Below are 23,630 nucleotides of genomic sequence, written 5' to 3'. Positions count from 1 at the left end.
TCTGAATCTGACTTCAGGAAGAACGTGTTTTAACTGAGAGTGTCCTGGAATAGAACTGAGTTCCCTCCAGTTTCCCACTTTCCTGATGTTCCAAAGGACCAGTACCCTGGAGTTATGATACGTCTTGTTGTCAGGATTCTAACTGGACTGTAACTGACCTAAGAATTCTGCAGAGCAGTTGCTGCTGTGGCCAGCAGCTCAGTCTTCTTGTGGCTCAGGAGCAGCTAGGAAATTCCTGCTTTATTCCTGGCATGCTAGATTATAGCTGAGGAATGTATTTCATGTAAGTTTAAGGATTAAACCTTCCTCACTATGCCATAAGGCATGTTTATGATTCGCAATATATTGCCAGGTCAAATATGATGCCAGGTCAAATATGATGAAACCGGAATTACAGTGGTGCCTCGCAAGACGAAATTAATTCGTTCCGCAAGTCTCTTCGTCTTGCGTTTTTTTCGTCTTGCGATGCACGGTTTCCCATAGGAATGCATTGAAAATCAATTAATGCGTTCCTAGGGAAACCGCCTTCAGACCAGGTCCGGGGACAGACTGTCCCCGGACCTCTTCTGAAGGCTGGGGGGGGGGGACAAGGGCTTTTCTTCCCACCCCCAGCATTTTAAAAAACCCTGGGACAGCGGAGGACTTCTCCGCTGTCCGGGCGATCTTAAAATGCTGGTGGGCGGCATTTTAAAATTGCCCCGGGACAGCGGAGGACTTCTCCGCTGTCCGGGGCGATTTAAAAGCCCCTGGGAAGGCAGGCAGGGGGGACAAAGACTTTCGCCCCCCGCCCGCCTTCAGAAGGTGTTCCCGCCCCCCCCGCCCGGCTTCGCAGCAGCGCTACGAAGCCCGGCGGCTGGGGCAGGTGTTCCCGCCCCCCCCCCCCACCCCGCTTCGGAGCAGCGTTCCGAAGCGGGGTGGCTGGGGCAGGTGTTCCCGCCCCCCGCCCGGCTTCGCAGCAGCGCTACGAAGCCCGGTGGCTGGGGCAAGTGTTCCCGCCCCCCCCACCCCGCTTCGGAGCAGCGTTCCGAAGCGGGGTGGCTGGGGCAGGTGTTCCCGCCCCCCGCCCGGCTTCGCAGCAGCGCTACGAAGCCCGGTGGCTGGGGCAAGTGTTCCCGCCCCCCCCACACACCGCTTCGGAGCAGCGTTCCGAAGCGGGGTGGCTGGGGCAGGTGTTCCCGCCCCCCGCCCGGCTTCGCAGCAGCGCTACGAAGCCCGGTGGCTGGGGCAAGTGTTCCCGCCCCCACCCCACCCCGCTTCGGAGCAGCGTTCCGAAGCGGGGTGGCTGGGGCAGGTGTTCCCGCCCCCCGCCCGGCTTCGCAGCAGCGCTACAAAGCCCGGCGGCTGGGGCAGGTGTTCCCGCCCCCCCACCCCGCTTCGGAGCAGCGCTACGAAGCCCGGTGGCTGGGGCAAGTGTTCCCGCCCCCCCACCCCGCTTCGGAGCAGCGTTCCGAAGCGGGGTGGCTGGGGCAGGTGTTCCCGCCCCCCGCCCGGCTTCGCAGCAGCGCTACGAAGCCCGGCGGCTGGGGCAGGTGTTCCCGCCCCCCCACCCCGCTTCGGAGCACCGGGAGAAGCGATCTCCCCACAGCCCCTTGCTTCAAAAGAGGTCCGGGGGCAGACCTCTTTTGAAGCAAGGGGCGGTGGGGAGAAGCGATCTCCCCGCCGCCCCTTGCTTCAAAAGAGAAGACCCGCTGTCCCCGGGGCAAGCTTCGTTTTGCGAAGCAAGCCCATAGAGAAATTCGTCTTGCGAGGCAACTCGAAAACGAAAAAACCTTTCGTTTTGCGAGTTTTTCGTCTCGCGAGGCATTCGTCTTGCGGGGTACCACTGTATGATATGGACGATATATCGCCCAGCCCTACTAGTCGTGGGACAGAATCTTTAAACTTTTTCTCACCCCTGTGTGTGTCAATACCGTGCATAGATTTGACTCACCTCAACCTGCAGAAGCCATCTCAGGAACTTGAATGTATAGTTGGATGGTGGGAGTGTGTTTGGGAGGAGCTGCAGGAGTCCCCTGTTCTGCTGTCTTCTCCCTCTCGGTCAAGCAACTACTCACCAGCTACTTCTCTGTCATCAGTGCCTCTGGCATGTGCCTCAATGTCACAGAAGATGGACAGTGTTGCATTCAGCATTGCACAGAAGAGCACAGGAGCCCTTCTCAGCTTGGGTGAGGAACTCTCAGTAGAAGCTGTGCTTACCCAGCTGGCATGTACCCCATTGGTGTTTTTCCTTTTTGTGTTTGTTGGCCATGTGCTGGCCATTCTATTTTGTGCCCTAGGCATGCCTCCCTACTTGCACTCCTCTCCCCCAAACTGCTAAGTCCCATTTTCCAAAACAGGTGTCTTGCGGGGGGGGGGGGGAATGAAAAACACAAAAGGTGAAACTGCTAGGTTTATTTTAAATTATTACCGGCCTCCTCTCTGCAATCTGTTATTATTACAATAATGAATGCCTGGAGGCGGTTGGAGGTTGGATGGCGGCTAACAGATTGAGGTTGAATCCTGACAAGACAGAAGTACTGTTTTTGGGGGACAGGAGGCGGGCAGGTGTGGACAGTGGCGTAGTGTGGGGGTGCAGGGGGGGCCAGCCGCACCGGGCGCAACATCTGGGGTTAGGGCAAATCCATAGGTTAGGGGGCGCAAATCCACGGGTTAGGGGGCGCAAATTACTTGCCTTGCCCCGGGTGCTGACAACCCACGCTACGCCACTGGGTGTGGAGGATTCCCTGGTCCTGAATGGGGTAACTGTGCCCCTGAAGGACCAGGTGCGCAGCCTGGGAGTCATTTTGGACTCGCAGCTGTCCATGGAGGCACAGGTCAAATCTGTGTCCAGGGCAGCTGTTTACCAGCTCCATCTGGTACGCAGGCTGAGACCCTATCTGCCTGCGGACTGCCTCGCCAGAGTGGTGCATGCTCTGGTTATCTCCCGCTTGGACTACTGCAATGCGCTCTACGTGGGGCTACCTTTGAAGGTGACCCAGAAACTACAACTAATCCAGAACGCGGCAGCTAAACTGATGACTGGGAGCGGCCGCCGGGACCACATAACACCGGTCTTGAAAGACCTACATTTGCTCCCAGTACGTTTCCGAGCACAATTCAAAGTGTTGGTGCTGATCTTTAAAGCCCTAAACGGCCTTGGTCCAGTATATCTGAAGGAGCATCTCCACCCCCATCGTTCTGTCCGGACACTGAGGTCCAGCTCTGAGGGCCTTCTGGCAGTTCCCTCACTGCGAGAAGCCAAGTTACAGGGAACCAGGCAGAGGGCCTTCTTGGTAGTGGCACCCTCCCTGTAGAACGCCCTCCCACCAGATCTCAAAGAGAACAACAACTACCAGACTTTTAGAAGACATCTGAAGGCAGCCCTGTTTAGGGAAGCTTTTAATGTTTGATGTATTACAGTATTTTAATATTTTTTTTGGAAGCTGCCCAGAGTAGCGGGGAAGCCCAGCCAGATGGGCGGGGTATAAATAATAATAATATATTATTATTATTATTATTATTATTATTATTATTATTATTATTATTATTACTACTACAGGTACATTAGACACAAAAATAGCTTCTCTCACAGATATTTGTCAAAATCAGTAGTTTGTGCTTTGAACCTTAAAAGTTCTAAGGTGTTGATTAATACTGCTCATCATAAATGTCTGAATTTGAAAACAAAACAAAGTTTGTCTAAGATTTTTGAACAGTTAAAATGAACCTACTATATTTATGAAGTGAAACAAATATAGAAAGATTTCTTCCAAATAATCTGAAAAGGAGTCTGATAATTCATTGACAGAACTCTTAAGAACCTGCAGTTGTAGAATGAAAAGAACAGCCAATAAGGAACAGCATCTGTAGCTACACAGTCACAATAGGTTGAGAATCTTCTGTTTTTATTTTAGACCTTACAGTCTGTAGACTACAGTTCTTCGGTGTAGCTCCTGGTTTTGAGAGCTCTGCAACTAATTGCTTTATTGAAGAGCCCATTTTTCCAAAACGTCAACTTTTGTCAAAAGATTAACCAGGTAGAAGCTGTAACATTTTTAGAGGTATACTGCTATTTTAAATGTGCCGTTTCCTTTTTTATTTTAATACACAACCGAATGCTTATTTGCTTTGAGGACAGTTTAACCACAATCTAAAATTCTGGAATTGGGAATCTTAGTATTTGGAGGGGATTGTATGAGTCTAACATCCTGATCATGTAAGCCAACCTGACTCCAAGAAACCAAACTAACCTTAAAAGAGCTTGCTTCAGGTAATTTCTAAATGACATTTAGTTGAGAGATTATTGAAGCCCCTGAGGAATTTTCTAATCCAAGCCAGCCTTGGCCTTGCCTCCAACCTGCCATTTGAAATTTGAGCTGTTGTAAGCACTCTCAATTATAACACTTGTAATGTACAGTATGGGGAGAATAGCCTGTTGGCTTTGGTAACAGGGCAACTTATAGAAGTTTAACAACCTCAAATAGAAAAATCAAAGAACCAACCATCCTGAAACCTTTCTCCCAATGAAATAAGATGTAAGTTAGGAAGAGCTTAGGTTCCCTTTTTTTTTTGCTGCTATCTTTTATTTCTGGGTGGATGTCCCACTGCTCAATGTCAGGCAGCCTAAAGCCATGGATTGTGACATTGTTTTCCATAGGCAGTTCTCACTTCTGCCCCAGCAAGGTAGGTGGTGAGGAAGGAACACCAGAAAAAAGAACCAGGAAATTCCATCCCAGACAATTGAATCATATCTTTTCCTGTCTCTATGGATATCTCGGTTTCTACATCAATGTTAATCATAGCTGTCATTTCTCTTCTTTCATTGGCTATTGACAATTGGGCAGAATAACGTCTGCATATTTTGCCACGTAGATTTGAATCTACAGGGCTAGATACTTTTTTGAGAGGCTAGGAATCCATGCCAGCTAATGTGGCAAGCTGAGAACTGGTTAAAATCTGATGCACCAGGCCATTACCTGCAAATTGGTTGTGGTTCTTTTGGCCAGACAGCTAACAGACTGCAAAATTTGCTCTGTTTCTCATTAGTCCTAGCCACCCCTACACTCCTCTTGCTGCGAACAGTTGATAATTTCTTCCAATTCAAATACTATCTATTGTTTACTTTGCAGCCAAAAGGTCCAAGACTTTATCTGACAAGGACAACTAGATGTAGAAATCATAGCCGAGTGAAGCATAGCCTGAATGCAAAGAGAAGTGAAGGTGAATGGCACATGGTATGTTTAAAAGCAGATTATTTCTCATTATTTCATGGTGATGTTTTCATTCCTTCTCTATTCACCATATTAATGTAGACCAGAGAGTGGTGTCATGTGATTAAATCCCAACACAATCCACATTTTGCACCCTCCCCTCTAAGACGAAGCAAATCCTCTCCACAGATTCATTCTGAAGATTTAACCTCTCATATACTTCCAGTGAGGAGAATTCCATGTCTAAAAAAACATATAATGTGATATTCCTAGGCATCAGCAGAACCTCTCTGTTGTCAAGCATGATGCCTAATAACTGGTTGAAGTAAAGGAATCCAACACTGTGCATTTTATGGGAGTTAAGATTTTCATAATTCTGATTATGGGACTGGGAGTGGCTGCTGAGACCATATAATACCAGTCCTGAGAGATCTGCAATGGTTCCCAGTACGTTTCCGAGCACAATTCAAAGTGTTGATGCTGACCTTTAAAGCCCTAAATGGCCTAGGCCAGTATACCTGAAGGAGCGTCTCCACCCCCATCATTCAGCCCGGACACTGAGGTCCAGCTCCGAGGGCCTTATGGTTGTTCCCTCCCTGCAAGATTACAGGGAACCAGGCAGAGGGCCTTCTCGGTAGTGGCGCCCGCCCTGTGGAACACCCTCCCATCAGATGTCAAGGAAATAAACAACTGCCTGACTTTTAGAAGACATCTGAAGGCAGCCCTATTTAGGGATGTTTTTAATGTTTTATCATGCTTTTAATATTCTATTGTGAGCTGCCCTGAGTGGCTGGGGAAATCCAGCGGGGTATAAATAATAAATAATTGTTGCTGTTGTTGTTGTTGTTATGCTACTAGAAACAACTGAAAGGAACGCTGTGGATTGGGAAGGTGAGTGCTAGAAATAGCAGCCCTCATAAATGAAATAAAACTTTTAATCAAATGTCTTTCAGGACAATTCTTCATTTGGATAAAGTTTCTCAACCCGGAAATGTCAGTTGAGGCTTCGTACTCCCTGCAACTTGTTGGATTTTCAACAGGATGTGCTGGCTGCGTTCTGTCATTGCTTACAATGAAGCACACAGACTGGAGGTTGTGGTATATTGAGAAGACTGCAATGTATAAGGCTGGTGTCGCCCACGTGGGAATATGGAAGATCTGCTTTCCTCCTAATTTGATAGGGGCTGACGAATATAGCGTAGTTTGTTGTCATGATTTTGGATTTAATGAGAAATTCTTCCCTTTAGAGATGAAGCTGGGCCAAATCCTGATGGTCGTTGCCTCGTTCCTTGCATTTTTTGGCCTGTTTTTTTCCTTTCTAACTCCATGGAATATTTTTTGCCCAGGTCTTACCGAAAAGCAGGTTAAATTGCTATTTATAACTGGAGGCCTCTTTTATGTGTTCTCCAGTATTTGTATCTTTGTTCCCATTAGCTGGAATGTCCACTCCGTATCAGCAAATAAAAGCATCGCCTTCCCTACTCCTTTTCACCTGCCCTCGCACCCGACAACACAAAGAAATGGAAGCGCAATTTATCTAGGGTTTATGTCAGGTATTCTGCTGCTCATAGGTGGGCTTTGTGTAATCGCTCAGAGATGTCTTGTGAGATCAAATAGAATTATAGCCATGTAGAAGAGAATCCACCTACCAAACTAATCTAATGCGTGACAAATTCACAAATGTCTGTAAAGAAGTGGCCTAGACAATCATCTCACTCACAAAAATATAATATATGAATTAGAGGAGAGTTAAAGTAGCTACTGCTGTCTATTTTTAAATGACTATTATTACAATTTGCTGTAAAAAAAAATCAAACGTTTGGAGGATTTGTGTTGCTGTGAATGTTGACTCCGTCTAATAAAGTTATTTCTAAACAAACATGTATTCGCTTTGACTCATTGGAATTGTTAAGGTTAGCATTTTGGGAGATGGATTCAGTTGCCTATCAGAAATTTAGTCTTGTGAAATTAACGTGGCTAAAGCACTCTCGTGTGAGGGAAAGAACCCAGCATGCTTTTGAAAGGCCCTTTTCTGGTTAGGAAATGCACTGGGGAAAGGCACTAAAAAGTATAGGATAAACTATTGGTTGACAGGAAGATGCAAAGCTTCCACGCAAGCAAGTCAGGATGAATGCTCACTGTCATATCACCTATCCACAAACAAATCAGAATGGCCTCTTAGTAAAGAGTAGATATCATATAACATCAGGGTGGATGTTCAAGGAACAGACAAGACATGGGTTGCATTCTTGGGTCTATATCAAGTACCGTATTTTTCGCCGTATAGGACGCACTTTTCCCCCTCCAAAAATGAAGGGGAAATCTGTGTGTGTCCTATGGGGCGAATACAGGCTTTTGCTGAAGCTTGGAGAGCGAGAGGGGTCGGTGCGCACCGACCCCTCTTGCTCTCCAGGCTTCAGGAAGCTATCAGCAAGCCTGGGGAGCCCACGGGAGTTCCCGCAGGGCTCCCTAGGTTGCGTATAGCAGCCTGCTGTCTGGCGCGCGGGCGCCCTGAAGCAGAGCGCCCCTCGCACCGGGCAGACATCCGCAGCCTGTGGGTGATTCTCCTCCCCGAATCATACTGTTATCATTCAGTACACCCCTTTGAAATCATAACCACAATGTTTATTTAATTTTCTCACATGCTTGAGCACTTGTTCTCTGTGTGTTTTGATGTGAATATCTGAGCTATTTTGGAGAACAATAGCAATGGTAATACATGCAGATATGGTGATGTCTGATCCACTACTATATTTTGAGCTAGATTATTTTTGGCCAAGTTTTTTTTTTTTTTAAGCATTCCTGTCCACCTGGCAACTCTGTGTGTGGATATATTTTTTATCCCAACTGTTTCTAATCTAAAAGTGATTTGAGACAAAGCACATATTTGGTCCCTATAATATTTTCCCTTTTCATTTGCCCTAAATTATCATGTTTACAATGGTAATGGTAAACACTAAAAAACTATTCTATAGCAAACTATTATTTGAGCAAGTATAATTCACAAAGCACAATTTTATTATTAAGGCTTTCTGAACCTTTCTCAAGAAAAATCGTTACCAGATGTTCAATAAAATACCAATAAGATATTTTAAAGAAAACCTACCCAAAGGGCAAGAGTAAAGGAGGGAAAAGAATATGTCAATTTGTTATATGTTAAGTAAAATGATACTCCCTATAAAATTAAGACTTCAGGAAATTTACTTGCTACTAATCTAATTCATCCACGTAGCATGCTTGTAGTAAGAGACCATGCCTTGAAATATCTAATGTAGAAAGAAAATATTTTCTTATCATGGAATCAGTTTTTGACACATCTGTGATTTGATCAGAGAAAACTTCCTGTCAAATGCTGAAACCTGCCATCGCAACTTTACTAACCCGACTCCCTGAGGTCTGTGTGTTTTTCAATATACCGGTATGAGGTTCCCTGAGTTTCATCGCCATTAGAGATATATAAATGAGGGCAAAATGTCAAACCTTTAGAAAAAGAAAACAAATTAGCTCTGTCAAAAACATTAACATTTTTCTAAATGCCAGTGACACAAATTCATTTCAAACAATTTATATGTTCATTTTTCTTCTCTCCCCCACCTCTTCTCATTCTCTCACCCTCTAATGGAACGTGAGAAGAAAAGAGAAGATTATGAAGAAACAAGATAACAGTTTTCAAGTATCTTGCAGGCTTTCCTGCAGAAGATGGAGTACAGTGGTACTTCGGGTTACATACGCTTCAGGTTACAGACTCCGCTAACCCAGAAATATTACCTCGGGTTAAGAACTTTGCTTCAGGATGAGAACAGAAATCGTGCTCCAGCGGCACGGCAGCAGTGGGAGGCCCCATTAGCTAAAGTGGTGCTTCAGGTTAAGAACAGTTTCAGGTTAAGAACGGACCTCTGGAACGAATTAAGTACATAACCAGAGGTACCACTGTAGTCTTGTTCTCTTTTGCTTCAGAGGGAAGGACTAGAATCAATGGGTGCATAGGCGCCACCTCGGGGGGCGGGGTGGGGGGGCGCTTCAGAACCCCCAAAATTTCCACTGTGGGTGCCTGACCGGGCGACCCAACGCATCAAGTGTGTGATGTCACATGGCATGACATAGGTGTCATCGCTGCAGCAGAGCCAGAGGCTGCAGCCCAGTCAGCACCACTGCGTCAGAGAGCCAGCGGAGGCAAGGCAGCAGGCGACAGTGGGCAGAGGCCAAGAAGGGCTCATGCATGTGACTGGAGGTCATAAAAAGCACATAGGAACCCACTTTTGATGCCAGTTTTTAATTCAGTGTACAGCTACAGGAAATGCAAGCCCATGTTATACTGTAGAAGATGCACTCACTTCAGGAGAAAAACGTTGTAGGCATCTATACCCTCTTTTTAAATTTTTATTTATACTTTTCACTGATTTGACAAGCATTTTGACATTTCAGAACTTGACTTCCTTTCCCTGCTTTCTGCAGTTCCTTAATTTTATTTTAAATATCTTCTCTGTATCCAAATTTGTTCATTTATTCATCTTCTTTAAATATATACTCTCATGCAACTGCAGGTTATTACAATAATCCTGCCAATGTTTTTATCTGTTTAGAATTTATCTGTAAATATTCAATAAACCATTTCCATTCTTTTATAAATAGGATTGTTATCTTGATTTGTTTTTCTTCTGGTTAGTTTTCGCCATTTCTGCATATTCTATAAGTTTTTGTGTCCGTTCTTCCTTTGCTAGGACTTCTTCTCCTTTCCATTTTTGGCCATCTACACTCTCATTCTCCTCAAATGGAAATAGAGATGGCTAATTAGAAATGAATGGGGTCAGTGGCAATCCAAAGAGTTTAAGAAAACAATTAGTAGCATCATTGAAATGTCTGCGTTGGGTTTTTGGTTTTTGGTTTTTTTGCTACTGATGGCACCCAGAAACACCTGAGATTCTCTAGGCACTACTTTCAATTATATTTCTTCTGCACTTTGGATTAACAAATTTAGGATCTCTTTAATGGGAGAATTTGGTATGTAATGAACCTTCATGGCCACTGGAGGGTGGTTGCAATGCATGCAAGAATCCAAGAAGAGGCGAGGAATATCCTGTTTTGACTGAAATACAGTACAGTGGTACCTCGGTTTACAAAATCTGTTCCAGAAGTCCATTCTTAAACTGAAACCATTCTTAAACTGAGGTGCACTTTCCCTAATGAGGCCTCCCGCCGCTGGTGCCCTTCCACCATTCAGATTCCGTTTTTAGACTGAGGTAAAGTTCTCAAACCGGGACACTATTTCCGGTTTTGTGGAGTTTGTAAACCAAATCGTTCATAAACAGGACTGTTCTTAAAACGAGGTTCCACTGTACTATATTTTACTGCCATAATGAGTGGTTTTGAATTTACTAATCTGAATTCTGATTGCGCTTCCTGCTACCTGCATAAATGTTCAATGTGTTTCCATTTAATGGCAGCAAATTTTGAAAGCTAAAAGATCATGTGAAGGTGGAGTGCCAATATTGATTTTGGTTAATGATTTAAAAAACACCTTTGGTTAAAAAACCCCCAAACCTTTTCTTGAGAAAATAAAATATCTTAATTATTTTGAAATTAAAAAGAAAACTGCTATCAATGAATTTTAAAATTTTCATTCACAAATGTAAAATGTATTAATATTCAAAAGTATGGTATGTACGGATTCATATTTGGAGTTCATTTTGTTTCACAGCTGTGCCGATTCTAGCATGTTCATTCTGACCCTTATTTTAATTTTGTTTCAGTAAACACCTATTTTTCTGGTCTTTGTAAACTTTTTATGTGATTTTAAAGCAAAATTACTTTGTTTTGTCTCAATATAGTCTGCAGATTAACTCAATCAATTCTGTTCTATTCATGTTACACTTAAGAAAAAGTAAGGGGGGAAAACCTCCACTTGGATCAGCACCCCCCCCCCCCTTTTTAAAGCTGAGAGATGGAAGAACACAAACAAGAAGTGCGTGAATGCCAAATTTTTACACTCCCAATTTCTTGAAGAGCTGTGGCAGAAGTTTACTGACTAGACTGGTTTATCCACATACAGGACTGACATAGTTATGTTTTGGGAATCTGGATAAATAGATATTGCAGCGATGTGACTTGACATGCCATGACAAGCTTAAGTCTGGAACAATGCCTGATGTAAAACATACATTCTTTATTCTATGGGAGTGAAATAGGGTGTGAAAACATCTTATCAGGAAAGCAATATGTCTTAAGCAATCCTTGAGAGAAAGAAAAAAGGGAATAAAAACCACATACGGAGGAAGCACAGGTGTTATATGAAAACTGATAGGAGGAGTTACTTGTGCTAAAACCTCAGTGGCGAAGCTATCTTGGTCCAATAACAGCCACAACTTTCTTATTAACCAAAGCTGGTAACTAGCCATCTCCTGGACCTATAAGCCCAAAGGAACACAAGGCTTACTGGCACAAGGAGTAAAAATTGCTTACCTCTCTCCTACACTCAGTGTAAACCACTGCCCATAAGAGCATCCTGGCTGTTCAGAAAATGGTATTGTATTGTTGGGTATCTTCAGAATGTGTTCCATGCTCCTAATAGCAGTGGTGTAGCGTGGGTTGTCAGCACCCGGGGCGAGGCAAGTAATTTGCGCCCCCTAACCCGTGGATTTGCGCCCCCTAACACTAACCCCCAGATGTTGTGCCCTATGTGGCCGGCCCCCCCTGCACCCCCCACGCTACGCCACTGCCTAATAGTGTTAGGAATTGCACTAACTAATTGCCATTTCATCAGGCTGGGTCTTAACAATCTTTATCAGGCCAAATGCTTGTCGTGTATACAAGATATATCACAACGAGTCAGTACCGAATGCTGTCTCATTCATCTAATACGCCTGAGTCAATATTTTTTTCCTCAGAACATGATACATAAATTAGTATCTGACATTTCTTCACATGATAGGAATTTATATGAAATTTAAATTAAGGAAGCTATCATTCCTTCTGAACATACAACAATAGACGCAACTCACAGGTTGTCATTTCCTTATTTAATTTTTAAAATGGTCAGTGGCAGAGCCATTTCCCCAAAGAGGTAATTTCACTAATTAGGAAATTCTAATCTGTATTTTTTGCCAAGGGAAGTTAAATAAACTACTAGTATTTAGATGAGGCTCAATCAGTCAACTAAATCGGAAAATGTTCATACGCCCCTGCATTTAAAAGAAAGATTTACCGTACTCATTATCATATATATTCAAGACTCGGCGTGACACAAAAGGGAGGATCAAGTTCTTAGTTAGCTTGGTTATCTCTTCTGCAATTTCTTCGCAAACTCCACTAGGAAATGGCTGTGGTCTAGAAATTACTCCAAAACATTCAATTCATATAGTGAAGACGTCAAATTAAGCTTTGGTTGTTTTTAAATGTGCCATCTCTTAAAAAACAAACAAACAAAACAGATTTATAACATGAAAACTAAATAATTACAAATAAGGAATGTGCACCACAAAATAATATTTTTGATGGTGAAGCAGCAATGGCCACAGACTTTCCCCCCACTGCTACATCTGAGGGCAGATCTTCCTTTCCACTTGCAGAGAGGCAGGTCCTCTGTACCCTTAGGGCCCCAGAGAAGAGTCCCAACAACTAGGAGGAATCCAGCAAAATTATTCTCTCCAAATTTATTTGCATTTCAAGGGAAGTTCTCATTGGAAGCTCATATAGCATAGCCACCTCAGAGAGGCAATTTTTGTCAAAACCATGTCAGGGACAGAAAGAATTAACTTTTCCTTCTACTGTCTAACCCATCCCAAGCTGCTATGTATACAACCCAAAAATGTGCACCTTAACTGTATTTATGCAATTAATGTCACGTCTGCCTTGGCCTTTAAAAGTGTCTTGGAAGAAGGAGTGAAAATAGGACCAGGGCTGCACATTTTGAGGGACGGTTAATCCCCTTCCCTTCTCCACAGGGTACTGTTCAAGTTTGGTAGCTTCTTGCTCACCCAGGTGCAGATGATTGCAGCGCCTGGAGACAGACTGTCAGACCATGTATCCCTAGCAGTGACCAGAAGAGGACAACCAGATGCCTCCAGCTGTAACAAAACATCTCTCTCCCTCTCTCTCTCTCTCTCCCTACAGCCACAGCAAGTGCTGTAACTCTCCAATGGTTTGACTTCATGCCCAAAGGTGCACTCTTCCCTTGTCTCTTGAAAAAGATGGATGGCAACAACATGATTCCATGATTCCCTAGTCAGGGTCTGTGAATGTGTGAATGGGGGTGGTTGTGTGTTTGCATATGTGTGTGCATGTGCTTATACACATGCCTCTGCAGCCCCCAAGTCACCACCCACCAATACATGTGGCCCCTGGGGTCAAAAAAGGTGCTTATCCCCTGCCCTACATACATACAAATGGTTTATTTCTTTCTATAGCATTTAATCACACCTTTCCACAAAGGCTCTCCCTTTCTCCATTTTATTCCAACAACAACCCTCTGATTTAGGTTAGGCTGAGAGATAGTGACTGGCCCATGGTCACCCAGTGGTCTTTATGACCGAATGGGGGTTTGAACCGTGGTCTCCCACATCCTAGTCGGACACTCTAACCACAACACACCAGCTCTCGTATCCCTCCGGTTACGTAAACTTCGGGATACGTAAGCGGCAAACCCGGAAGTATATTTCTGGGTTTTTGCCACATGCGCATGCGCAGAAGTGGTCCCTCTGGTTGCAGAAACCTCGGGATCTGACCAGAGCTCTGGAATATGTATGTATGTATTTATTGTTGCTCTCATCTTCAAGTTGGGGCAGACTAGACATTTCAGTAATCAAATATGATTTGCATGTTGTGTGGAGGCAGAGAAAATCTACATGAGATATGCAGGGAATGAACAGCGTGACTCTTCTTTCTCATTGACAAATACTCTTCACAGATACTGCAGTTATACTGTGGTTCTATTTTGTGGCTTCTGCAACCTCAGATCAGCTATGACTCAGCCATACTTTTTTTCACAGACAATACTGTGGTTAAAGACCAGGGTGAAGAACCTGGAATCCAATGCTCTAATTATGAGAGAAAAGGTAGAGGGTTTTTTGTTTTTTTAAAATGAAACCCACAAGGTCCACCTCAAGCCCTACTTTGGATGAAATTAGCCTCTCTCTGGCTTCTTAATATAGTTACTATGGGTGCTGCCTCCCTTGCCATTCCCAGTGCTACAATGCTGTGTATACTTAAAGGTAAAGGAACCCCTGACCATTAGGTCCAATCGTGACCGACTCTGGGGTTGCGGCGCTCATCTCGCTATATTGGCCGAGGGTATACTTATTTGGTATACTTTATTGGCCGAGGGTATACTTACTTGTGTATACTTAAAGGTAAAGGTGCCCCTGCCCGTACGGGCCAGTCTTGACAGACTCTAGGGTTGTGCGCCCATCTCACTCAAGAGGCCGGGGGCCAGCGCTGTCTGGAGACACTTCCGGGTCACGTGGCCAGCGTGACATCGCTGCTCTGGCGAGCCAGAGCCGCACACGGAAACGCTGTTTACCTTCCCGCTAGTAAGCGGTCCCTATTTATCTACTTGCACCTGGGGGTGCTTTCGAACTGCTAGGTTGGCAGGCGCTGGGACCGAACTACGGGAGCGCACCCCGCCGCGGGGATTCGAACCGCCAACCTTTCGATTGGCAAGCCCTAGGCGCTGAGGCTTTTACCCACAGCGCCACCTGCGCCCCTTGTGTATACTTACTTGGGAGTAAATTGCACTGAACTCACTTCTGAGTAAATATAGTTAGTATTGGCATGCAAGTTTGCAAAGTCAGAGATAACTGCAATATAGACTGCTGTGAAAAAGCTTATATCAATTGTACGTGTGTGTAGAATAAGTTAATGGAGGATAATAATGAATGTTTATTAAATGTCTATAATGCCCTTCATCTGAGGATCACAGGGAGGTTTACAATATAAAAACATAAAAATATGCAACATAGTAACAAAACCTATACACCCCCCCCATGGTGGTCAGTGGCTACTAGTCATGATGGCTGTATTCCACCTCCACCGTTGGAAGCAGTATCACTCTGAATCTTCTTTCTTCTTTGCAGGGGTGTCACAAGGGTGGGGTGGGGGGGTCACCCCAGGTGTCATCTTTAAGGGTGTGTGTGACAAAATCCCCACCATTCGTTTCAGCGCGTTTGAAGAAGTGTGCATGCACACAAAAGCTCATACCAATAACAAACTTAGTTGGTCTCTAAGGTGCTACTGGAAGGTATTTTTTTTATTTCATTCAAATGATGTGATTGCTTCAACCTCAACATTTTATTCAAGTTGGCATCCCTGGCATCAGTGGGCCTCTTCACACGTTTGCAAGGATACCAGCATCCTTCGTTTGCAAGGATACCTGCATCTCGTTCTGACATCCGACCAGCTTCCCTGGCAACATCATTTCAAGCAATGTGCCCTTGAGCGCAAACGTCGCGGGGGGAAACCTGCCCAACTTTGCCTTAAGCGTATTTTTTGTTTTAACTTTTAAAAAGAAACCCCACACAGCTCTTTCAGCTGCATTCATTCCTCTCGTCCTTTCAGACCCCATTTCAGAGCGGAGTCCTTTCATTCCTCTCAGCCCAGTTTCCCCTCTTTCTCCCTCACGAGGGAGCAGCTCTGCTGCTGCCGCCGCGCCGGAGAAGAGGCGACGGGGCGGAGCGGGAGGCGGAGGGAGCTCGCTGGGGTTTCCTTTTTTCCCCTGCCCGAGCGGAGAAAGATGGCGGGGGCAGGCGCCGGCGGGATGGAGCTCAGGGAGCCGACGGGGCTGCGAGGCTGAGCTGCTGGAGGAGGCCGCTCTCGGGGGCTGCTGGGAGGCCGAGAGGGAGGAAGGAAGGGCGGGAATTTCGCGGTGGCGGCGCTCTCGCTCTTCCTCCGACCAGAGGAGCTGGCGGCGGCGGCGGCGGCAGGGCTGGTCCCGGGGCCCGAGCAGGGGTGTGGAGGCGGGAAAGCGAGAGGATGAAGAGCCCGGCGCGGCGGCGTTGCTGCTGCAACCCGGGGAGCCGCCCCAGTTGTGTCCCACCAGGCCGGGCCGCTCGCTAGTCCGTGCTGGAGGCGGCGCAGGGCAGCCCGGGCGCCGCGGCCGCAGAGCAGCTGCTGGAAGGGGAGCGCTTGCCGCCCAGGCTCCGGCCCGGCGGGGCCATGCCGTGGCTGAGCGGAGGGCGGCGGCGGCGCCAGCAACAACAGCCACCGCAGCAGCAGCCGCCGCCGCCGCCGCCGCAGCAACAGGCTCCGGCCGCTATGGGGCAAGGGATGGGGCAGCCGGCAGCGCCGCGTGGCCGGGAGAACTCGGAGCTGCCTTTGCCCGCCGGCTGGGAGGAAGCGAGGGACTACGACGGGCGAGTCTTCTATATCGACCACAACACCCGGCAGACGTCGTGGATCGACCCCCGGGACAGGTCAGGAAGGGCGAGGAGGCCCCTTTTCCTCCCTCCGAATGGAGGCTCCCTTTAGCAACAGCCCCGCCGTGTCCTGGGACGGCCCTTGCTTGAAGGCGGCGGGGCCTGCAGAAATGGTCGTCGGAAGGGAAGGGAAGGTCTAGGCTCCGGGAAAGAGCATCTCGAGGGGCCTGCGATTTTAACTCGGTGCGATGCGAAGGGCCACCCCCCTTTCACGCTCTTTCCCCGAGCCGCCTTCCTTCCTTGCAAGTTTAAGGATGGACGTTCCCGGTTCCGGGGATAACACCGCAACTCCATTTTGTCCCGTGTCATTTTTTTGGGAGGGGAGGCTGGCGAGAATAGTGTTGAGCGCGCCTCATTGTTCTCACTCACAGGAGACGGGGCGCGCGGGGGGGGGGGGGGCTTTTCTCCTTCGCAGTGCCGTGAAGCCAGGACTGTTTTCTTTCCTTCTCCCTTCAGTATCTTGTTTTAGCAGATTGTGGCTTGAATTCCTATACCTCTGTCTGATAACAGCAACGGATTCTGACCTAGGTGCCCCTGTAAATCTTTTTTTTTTCCTGCGTGGGAAGGATCGCCTCTGTTCTGAACAGTAAATTAGTAAGCAGCAGGACTTAGCAGTATCTCAGCTTTGCATGGGTAACGTGTTATTAGGTTGTTTTACTTAATAAGAGTAGAAAATCCCCCCTGCCCCCAATAATGCTTAGGTGTTGTGTCCTGGACATAAAATCTAAAACAACGGTATTGCAACAGTTCATTCTGGCTCTATTCTGTGACATTTTGTTTCTTTTGGAGGTTATGGCAAATGCAGCATTTTTAAGGCATGCCATCTTTTATTCCGACATTAATAAGTATTGTTACTAAAATTGCTTTGGGACCAATCAGTATCCTGATGTGCCTTTGTATATTTCTTGAATGAAGCTTTAATCATCAAAAAGCAGAAGGGTTCTTTGGCTCCCTCTCTATAATAGAAAGCTGTCAGCTTCTTTTGCTGAAAAAAACAACAACACCTTTCCAAACATCTAACACTAAAAGCAAAGGTTGTGTTGGTGCATAAGAAAAAACTCAAGAGTCTACAGTTACATAGTACCCTTAATAAGAACAACCAAAAAGGTCACAAACATGTTACTTTTAGGAAACGTTGAACAAGTTTTTAAAATGTTATTTCTAAGCCTGAAATCCTATGCATTGTAACTTGAAAGTTTATTCTGTAGAAATTAGTAGGCCTAACTTCTGATAAAATTTGCATGAAATTGAACTGATAATAGTATTTAAACTTAGGCGCTATTAGTACCAGTGACAAAAGAAGCTAAACACACCCTCTTAACAGTTGTCAGTGATTTCATGTAGTGAGTTTACTTGTCAAAAAGCAGCAGGTCTTTTTTTTGCCTAGAGCCAGCATGGTTGAATGGATAAAACATTGAAACTGAGTCTAGAAGACTGGAGCTCAAACTGCATTTCAGCTGAAGACTTGGGGTGAATTGTAATCACTTATTTTCCTGTGTTTACAAATTAGAAAATAGTAACACTTTGTACAGTTGCATGATTGAGATGATGTTGCATTAAGTTGCTTTACACATGGGAAGTGCTACAGAAAACATGTTGTTACTTACCATGCCTTTGAAAACATCATGACTAGAATACTGTGGTGGATCCAAGAATTCAAAGTTTATTTTTATAGCTGTTGACATTGATCCCTGTGCACACATGTTCAAAATTTCATTCATATTTATTTGTTTGTTTTATTACACTTCAAGGGCAGCAAACATCAAAGAAACAATACAGTACAATCAAAATTAAAATAATCATAGTCATGTTTGGAAGATCACATAGATGCTGCCAAAGCATTTATGAATTAATGTACTGTCAAGCTTTTTTTTTTTTTTTGTATTTTGTTTTAAAGATCTTGCTCCTGTTTGTGACTATTGTATGCTGGTGCTAAAAGGAAAATAGAACAAGCAATATCTTCTGGCAGAACTCCTTAACTGTCAGCAGGATTTCCCATGACGGCATGTGGGCTAGGGCTAAGACTATGATTCCTGTGGTATATGCAGGCAGAGTTCCTATTTTATCATATGCTTTTATGGATCCTACTAAACTAATTATAACCATGTTTGCCTAGATAGATCAAAGAAAAGAAATATTTGAAGAAAAAAAATGTCAGGAAAAGACTTGTTTCAGAAGGAAGCTAGCTATAATATGCTTTTTATGATCTATTTGAGAAACACTTGCAGAGACAATTCACCTACCTTCTTTTGAGATGCATACTGATTAGGGGTGCTGTCAAAATTTGCTCCAGCCTGGTTTTGTAAACTAAATTCCGGATTTTTTAAAAGGCCATCTCAATGGACAGGCAAAATTCCAGGACACAAACACCCATGGATTGGGGGCAGGTGTTCTGGTTGCCTTACTCCTAGCCTCCACTAGCCCTCCCCTCCCTTCCCAATTCCTAATCTTTTACAGGAAAATTGGTGAAGAGCAGAGAGAAGGAAGTTCCCCCATCCGCTTTTTCTGTCATCTTGATACCCACTGTAGCACATAAGGACTAAAGTAGTGCTGCATTTCAGAACTTAATAAAAGTAATAGCAAGGGGTGCTGCAGTGGTCCCAAGTGCCATTGCTTTTTCAATTCCAATTCCTTGCACAATGCATGTCTGGAATGAAAAAATTAAGGAGAGTTCACCTGTAACAGAAAGCTCAGAGTGGGTTGTCCTGAAGTATTCTAGTACCCTGCCATCCTTGGCGAACAGGGAATTCTGTTTTCTTGCATGTCTTTTTACAACATCTCCATGATCCAGTCGGGCCTCTTTAGATCTGCCTGAGCACCTTCTGAATGTTTTCCTACTGGGAAGCTCTTACTTTCCTTTTGCTTCATTGGAGTTCTTCAGGAAAGTGTTCTTGGCCCTCTCCACTTCCCTCTGCATTTATGAGGAGTGGTGCGCCTACAAGCTGGGTCAGGGCATAAAGCAGTTTGATGAGTTCTGCCAACCCAGTAAGTTCAGTCACGGTTTCTTGTCTGTGATCTGAGTCTCCATCACAGCACAGATCTCAGATGAGAAGTTCAAACCTTTCTACCCAGTGCAACGGTTAAGAAATTGATTGCTCTGTTGTAGCACAGGGTTGAGAGGAGACATTGAAATATCTCTTCTCAACCTATCACTGTAGTGGGGGTTGCATGTGTGCACCTGTGTTTAATTATGAGAAAGAGTCCATATGACCCTTGCAAGGTTGGCTGAGTTTTTGAATGCATCCCTCTGGCTGAAAAGTGTGAGCTGCCCTTGCTGCATGCGCTGCCTGAGTGGCCTGCCCACATCCCGTGATTTTGTACCACCTACATGCTGATGACACTTCTACTACTTTGCCCCCAAGCTCTCACCCTTCCCCAAGTTTCATATCTCCAGCTGCCTCTAATATTTCCACCTAGACATATTTCTGCTTTGTTGTCATTTTCCAAGCACTTATTTCCTTTGCTCATTTTACTTACCCATTGAAATATTGAGCAGGCATGTAGCAGAAACTGCTTCCTGTGCTTCCCACGTCTAGTCCATTGTCAAACTATGGTGTGTTTCCCGTTATAAAAACATGGCTGTTCCTGCTTGATTCAGCAAAAACAAACAAACAAAAAGCAACAACAACCCTCTGGGCCTCACCCTGGTCATATCTTTCCTTAATTACTACATAATTTCCTCCTCTGGTTTTCCCTTCTCTCACCTGGGTCTACTGCTTTTTCAGCAACTTGCTGACAAAGCATTCACCTCTGTTGTTGCCAGAATCATTCACTACCTCTTTGTAAAGCCCTTCCTTAAATCCTTACACTGACTTCCTGTCCATTCCTGAATCCTGTTCAAGCTTCTTATCCTTGCTTTTAAAACCATGTAGGCCTTGCCTTCTTTATCTCTCTAGTTTTCATATACATCTCCATCTGTGCCCTTATCTTGACCACCTATTGCTCCCCTAAGCCATCTAAAGTTCTTCACAGATGATGTTTTTGCTGTGTTTTATGCATGGAACTATCTTCCAGAGTGCCAGTGTGCTTACTTCTGCTTCAAAGCTATCCTCTCCTTTTCATTGAAGCTGTTGGTACAACTCACTGGTCTCCAAATGTTGTTATAACTAAATCTGAATAACTTCAACAATTAAGTTATTTTCTTGTTAACCCACTGCCTCTGTTGTTGTTGTTGTTGTTGTTGTTGTTTTATACTCTGCCCATCCGGCCGGGTTTCCCCAGCCACTCTGGGCAGCTTACAGCACATAAGAAATTGTTAAACATTAAACATTTCCGGATACAGAGTTGCCTTCAGATGTCTTCTAAAAGTCAAATAGTTGTTTATTTCCTTGGCATCTGATGGGAGGGTTTCCACAGGGTGGGCACCACTACCGAGAAGTCCCTCTGCTTTGTTCCTTGTAACCTTGCTTCTCACAGTGAGGGAACTGCCAGAAGGCCCTCGGTGCTGGACCTCAGTGTCTGGGCTGAACGATGGGGATGGAGACGCTCCTTTAGGTATACAGGACTGAGGTCATTTATTGAATTGTGCCCATAAACGTACTGGGAGCCAATGCAGATCTCTCAGGACCAGTGTTATATGGTCTTGGTGTCCACTACCAGTCACCAGTCTCACTGCCACATTCTGGATTAATTGTAGTTTCCAAGTCACCTTCAAAGGTAGCCCCATGTAGAGTGCAATGCGGTAGTCCAAGTGGGAGATAACTAGAGCATGCACCACTCTGGCGATACAGTTCGCGGGCAGGTAGGGTCTCAGCCTGTGTACCAGATGCAGCTGGTAGACAGCTGCCCTGGATACAGAACTGATCTACACCTCCATGTACAGCTGTGAGTCCAAAATGACTCCCAGGCTGTGGACCTGGCCCTTCAGGGACACAGTTACCCCATTCAGGACCAGGGAGTCCTCTATACCCACCTGCCCCCTGTTCCTCCAAAACAGTACTTCTGTCTTGTCAGGATTCAACCTCAATCTGTTAGCTGCCATCCATTCTCCAATCGCCTCCAGACACTCACACAAGACATTCAGTGCCTTCACTGGTTCTGATTTAAAAGAGAGGTAGAGCTGGGTATCATGCACATACTGATGAACACCCAGCCCAAACCCCCTGTTAATAACTCCCAGCGGCTTCATACAGATGTTAAAAAGCATGGGGGAAACGACAGAGCCCTGAGGCACCCCACAATTGAGAGTCCAGGGGTCTGAACACTCATCCCCCCAACACCACTTTCTGGACACGGCCCAGGAGGAAGGAGCGGAACCACTGAATAACAGTGCCCCCAGCTCCCAGCCCTTCTAGCCGGTCCAGAAGGATGTTGTGGTCAGTGGTATCAAATGCCACTGAGAGATCCAGCAGAACTAGGACACAGCTTTCACCCTTGTCCCTAGCCCACTGGAGATCATCGACCAGCACGACCAAGGCAGTTTCAGTCCCATGATGAGGCCTGAATCCAAATTCGAAGGGATCTAAATGGTCTACATCCTCCAGGCAGGTTGAATCTGGGCTCCTCCCCCTAGACCAGGTAGAAAGGGCCTTGCAGGGAGTGTTCTTCAGCACTCGTTTCCATCACTTTAATCTGTAGACTGCTTTTTGTAGATTGCTTGATCGTATGACCCTAATTCTTTTTAAAATGCCATGTGGCACTATACATTTGTCACATTATTATTTATATAGATTAAATTTTAACAGGCGCTTGCTTTAATAAGATTACATCTGTTCTTGTTTGATTTTTTAAAAAGGAAAGCTGAGTATGTTGTCATTTAGAAACTAGTCATAAACCTTTTATCTACATTTCCAAGAAAGAATGTTTGTGAGTATTATGCATTCCTATGAAAGAAGAAATATCTGTGTGTTTTCCTATACTGAATTGTGTTTTCATAACTGGAGAGCTTGAATATCAGCCAAAACTACTTTACCAGAAATACGCATGGAATGTTAAGTAAACCCATGAAATGTTGTGCTTTTGTTTTTTACAAAACAGTAAAAATGTGTGCAGTTTCTTTTTGTATTAATAATGAACGAAGGGCACTAGCCAAATTTTCAAATAATTGTAATTTTTCAACACAAACTTTGTTACCAAGTTTAGCTCTAATAAACAAATCTATGGCCAGGATTCAAAGAGCTACTTTGAGCATCTTTAGTGGGACATTTTGTTTTGAAAAGCAGGTCTTGCTATATCACTGCTTTGCTGAAAATCCTTGTGGTTTCAAAAACAGTTTGCCCTGTAGCATAAGGAACCGGCATTTGAGAAGCGTAATATAAAGTTCATTTGGATGTATAGAAGGCATTGCAATGTGTTTTTTAAAAATATTATTTCAAATTGCTTCTAACATAATTTAAATACTCTACCAACCCAGGAGCTAAATCAGGGGTGAAGAACAGCAATGGGCTCCCTTAGCTCCTGACAACAGGCGGCTCATTTTCTTTTGCAGCCTGAAAGTAAAAATGAAGTTCAAAGCAAAATGTTTCTTTGCAGGCATGGCTTTGGTTCCATCTACCTCTCACCAGGATTTTAGGTCACTGCCGATCAGGTGATTGATGGTGATTTCAAACCGCTTTTGGCAGGGATGAGCTATGAAATTCCACACACACACACAACCCCCCCCCCACAATATTACAGAAGTACTGATAGCATGCTAACACACATTAAATAATTGAAGGTTGCACCAAAATGAGAACCGTCTTCCTTGTTTGCAAACTGAATGTAGATGTTAGATGATGGCTTAGTGAAACTAGTATTGTATTTAAGCACCTGCTTAATTTGTAGCTGATACAGTTCTCTATGTGGAAGTACATGCTGTACAGAGCTATGGGCTTGGAAACCTCAGAAGCTTCTCTTAAAACTTCAGAAGTGTGAAAGTCTCTCAATGATAAAAACAACCTTAATCAGTAATATTTTTAATTGGCAAAATATGTGTAGTTTTCAACTAAATAAATACATGAGCAGACTTCACTTGTACAACAGGACTTTTTATTTCCTCTCCTTCCAAATTTGCCCCCCACTGTCCCCAAATATGCTTTGTGTTTAGGGGGCATGCAGG

The 23,630-nt window shown here is 44.9% G+C and overlaps 1 protein-coding gene across 3 annotated transcripts in view; it reads left to right on the top strand.

The window, feature by feature from the left end:
• Positions 1–15,883: 15,883 nt before the first annotated feature.
• WWC3 (WWC family member 3) overlaps positions 15,884–23,630 on the top strand; it is a 59,371-nt gene continuing 51,624 nt past the window's right edge. For 2 of the 3 annotated variants that reach the window (XM_077927516.1, XM_028727712.2), the window contains exon 1: positions 15,884–16,591. In XM_077927516.1, the coding sequence (XP_077783642.1) occupies positions 16,335–16,591 (257 nt within the window). In that variant the 5' untranslated portion in view covers positions 15,884–16,334. Of the gene's footprint in view, positions 16,592–17,981; positions 18,065–23,630 lie in introns of all 3 variants that reach the window. The other variant, XM_077927517.1, reaches the window with a different exon arrangement.

This window comes from Podarcis muralis, chromosome 4 (genome assembly GCF_964188315.1).
Source record: "Podarcis muralis chromosome 4, rPodMur119.hap1.1, whole genome shotgun sequence".
Lineage (NCBI taxonomy): Eukaryota > Metazoa > Chordata > Lepidosauria > Squamata > Lacertidae > Podarcis > Podarcis muralis.
Note: the sequence above shows the minus strand (reverse complement) of the source record. Positions and strands in the feature narration are given on the sequence as shown.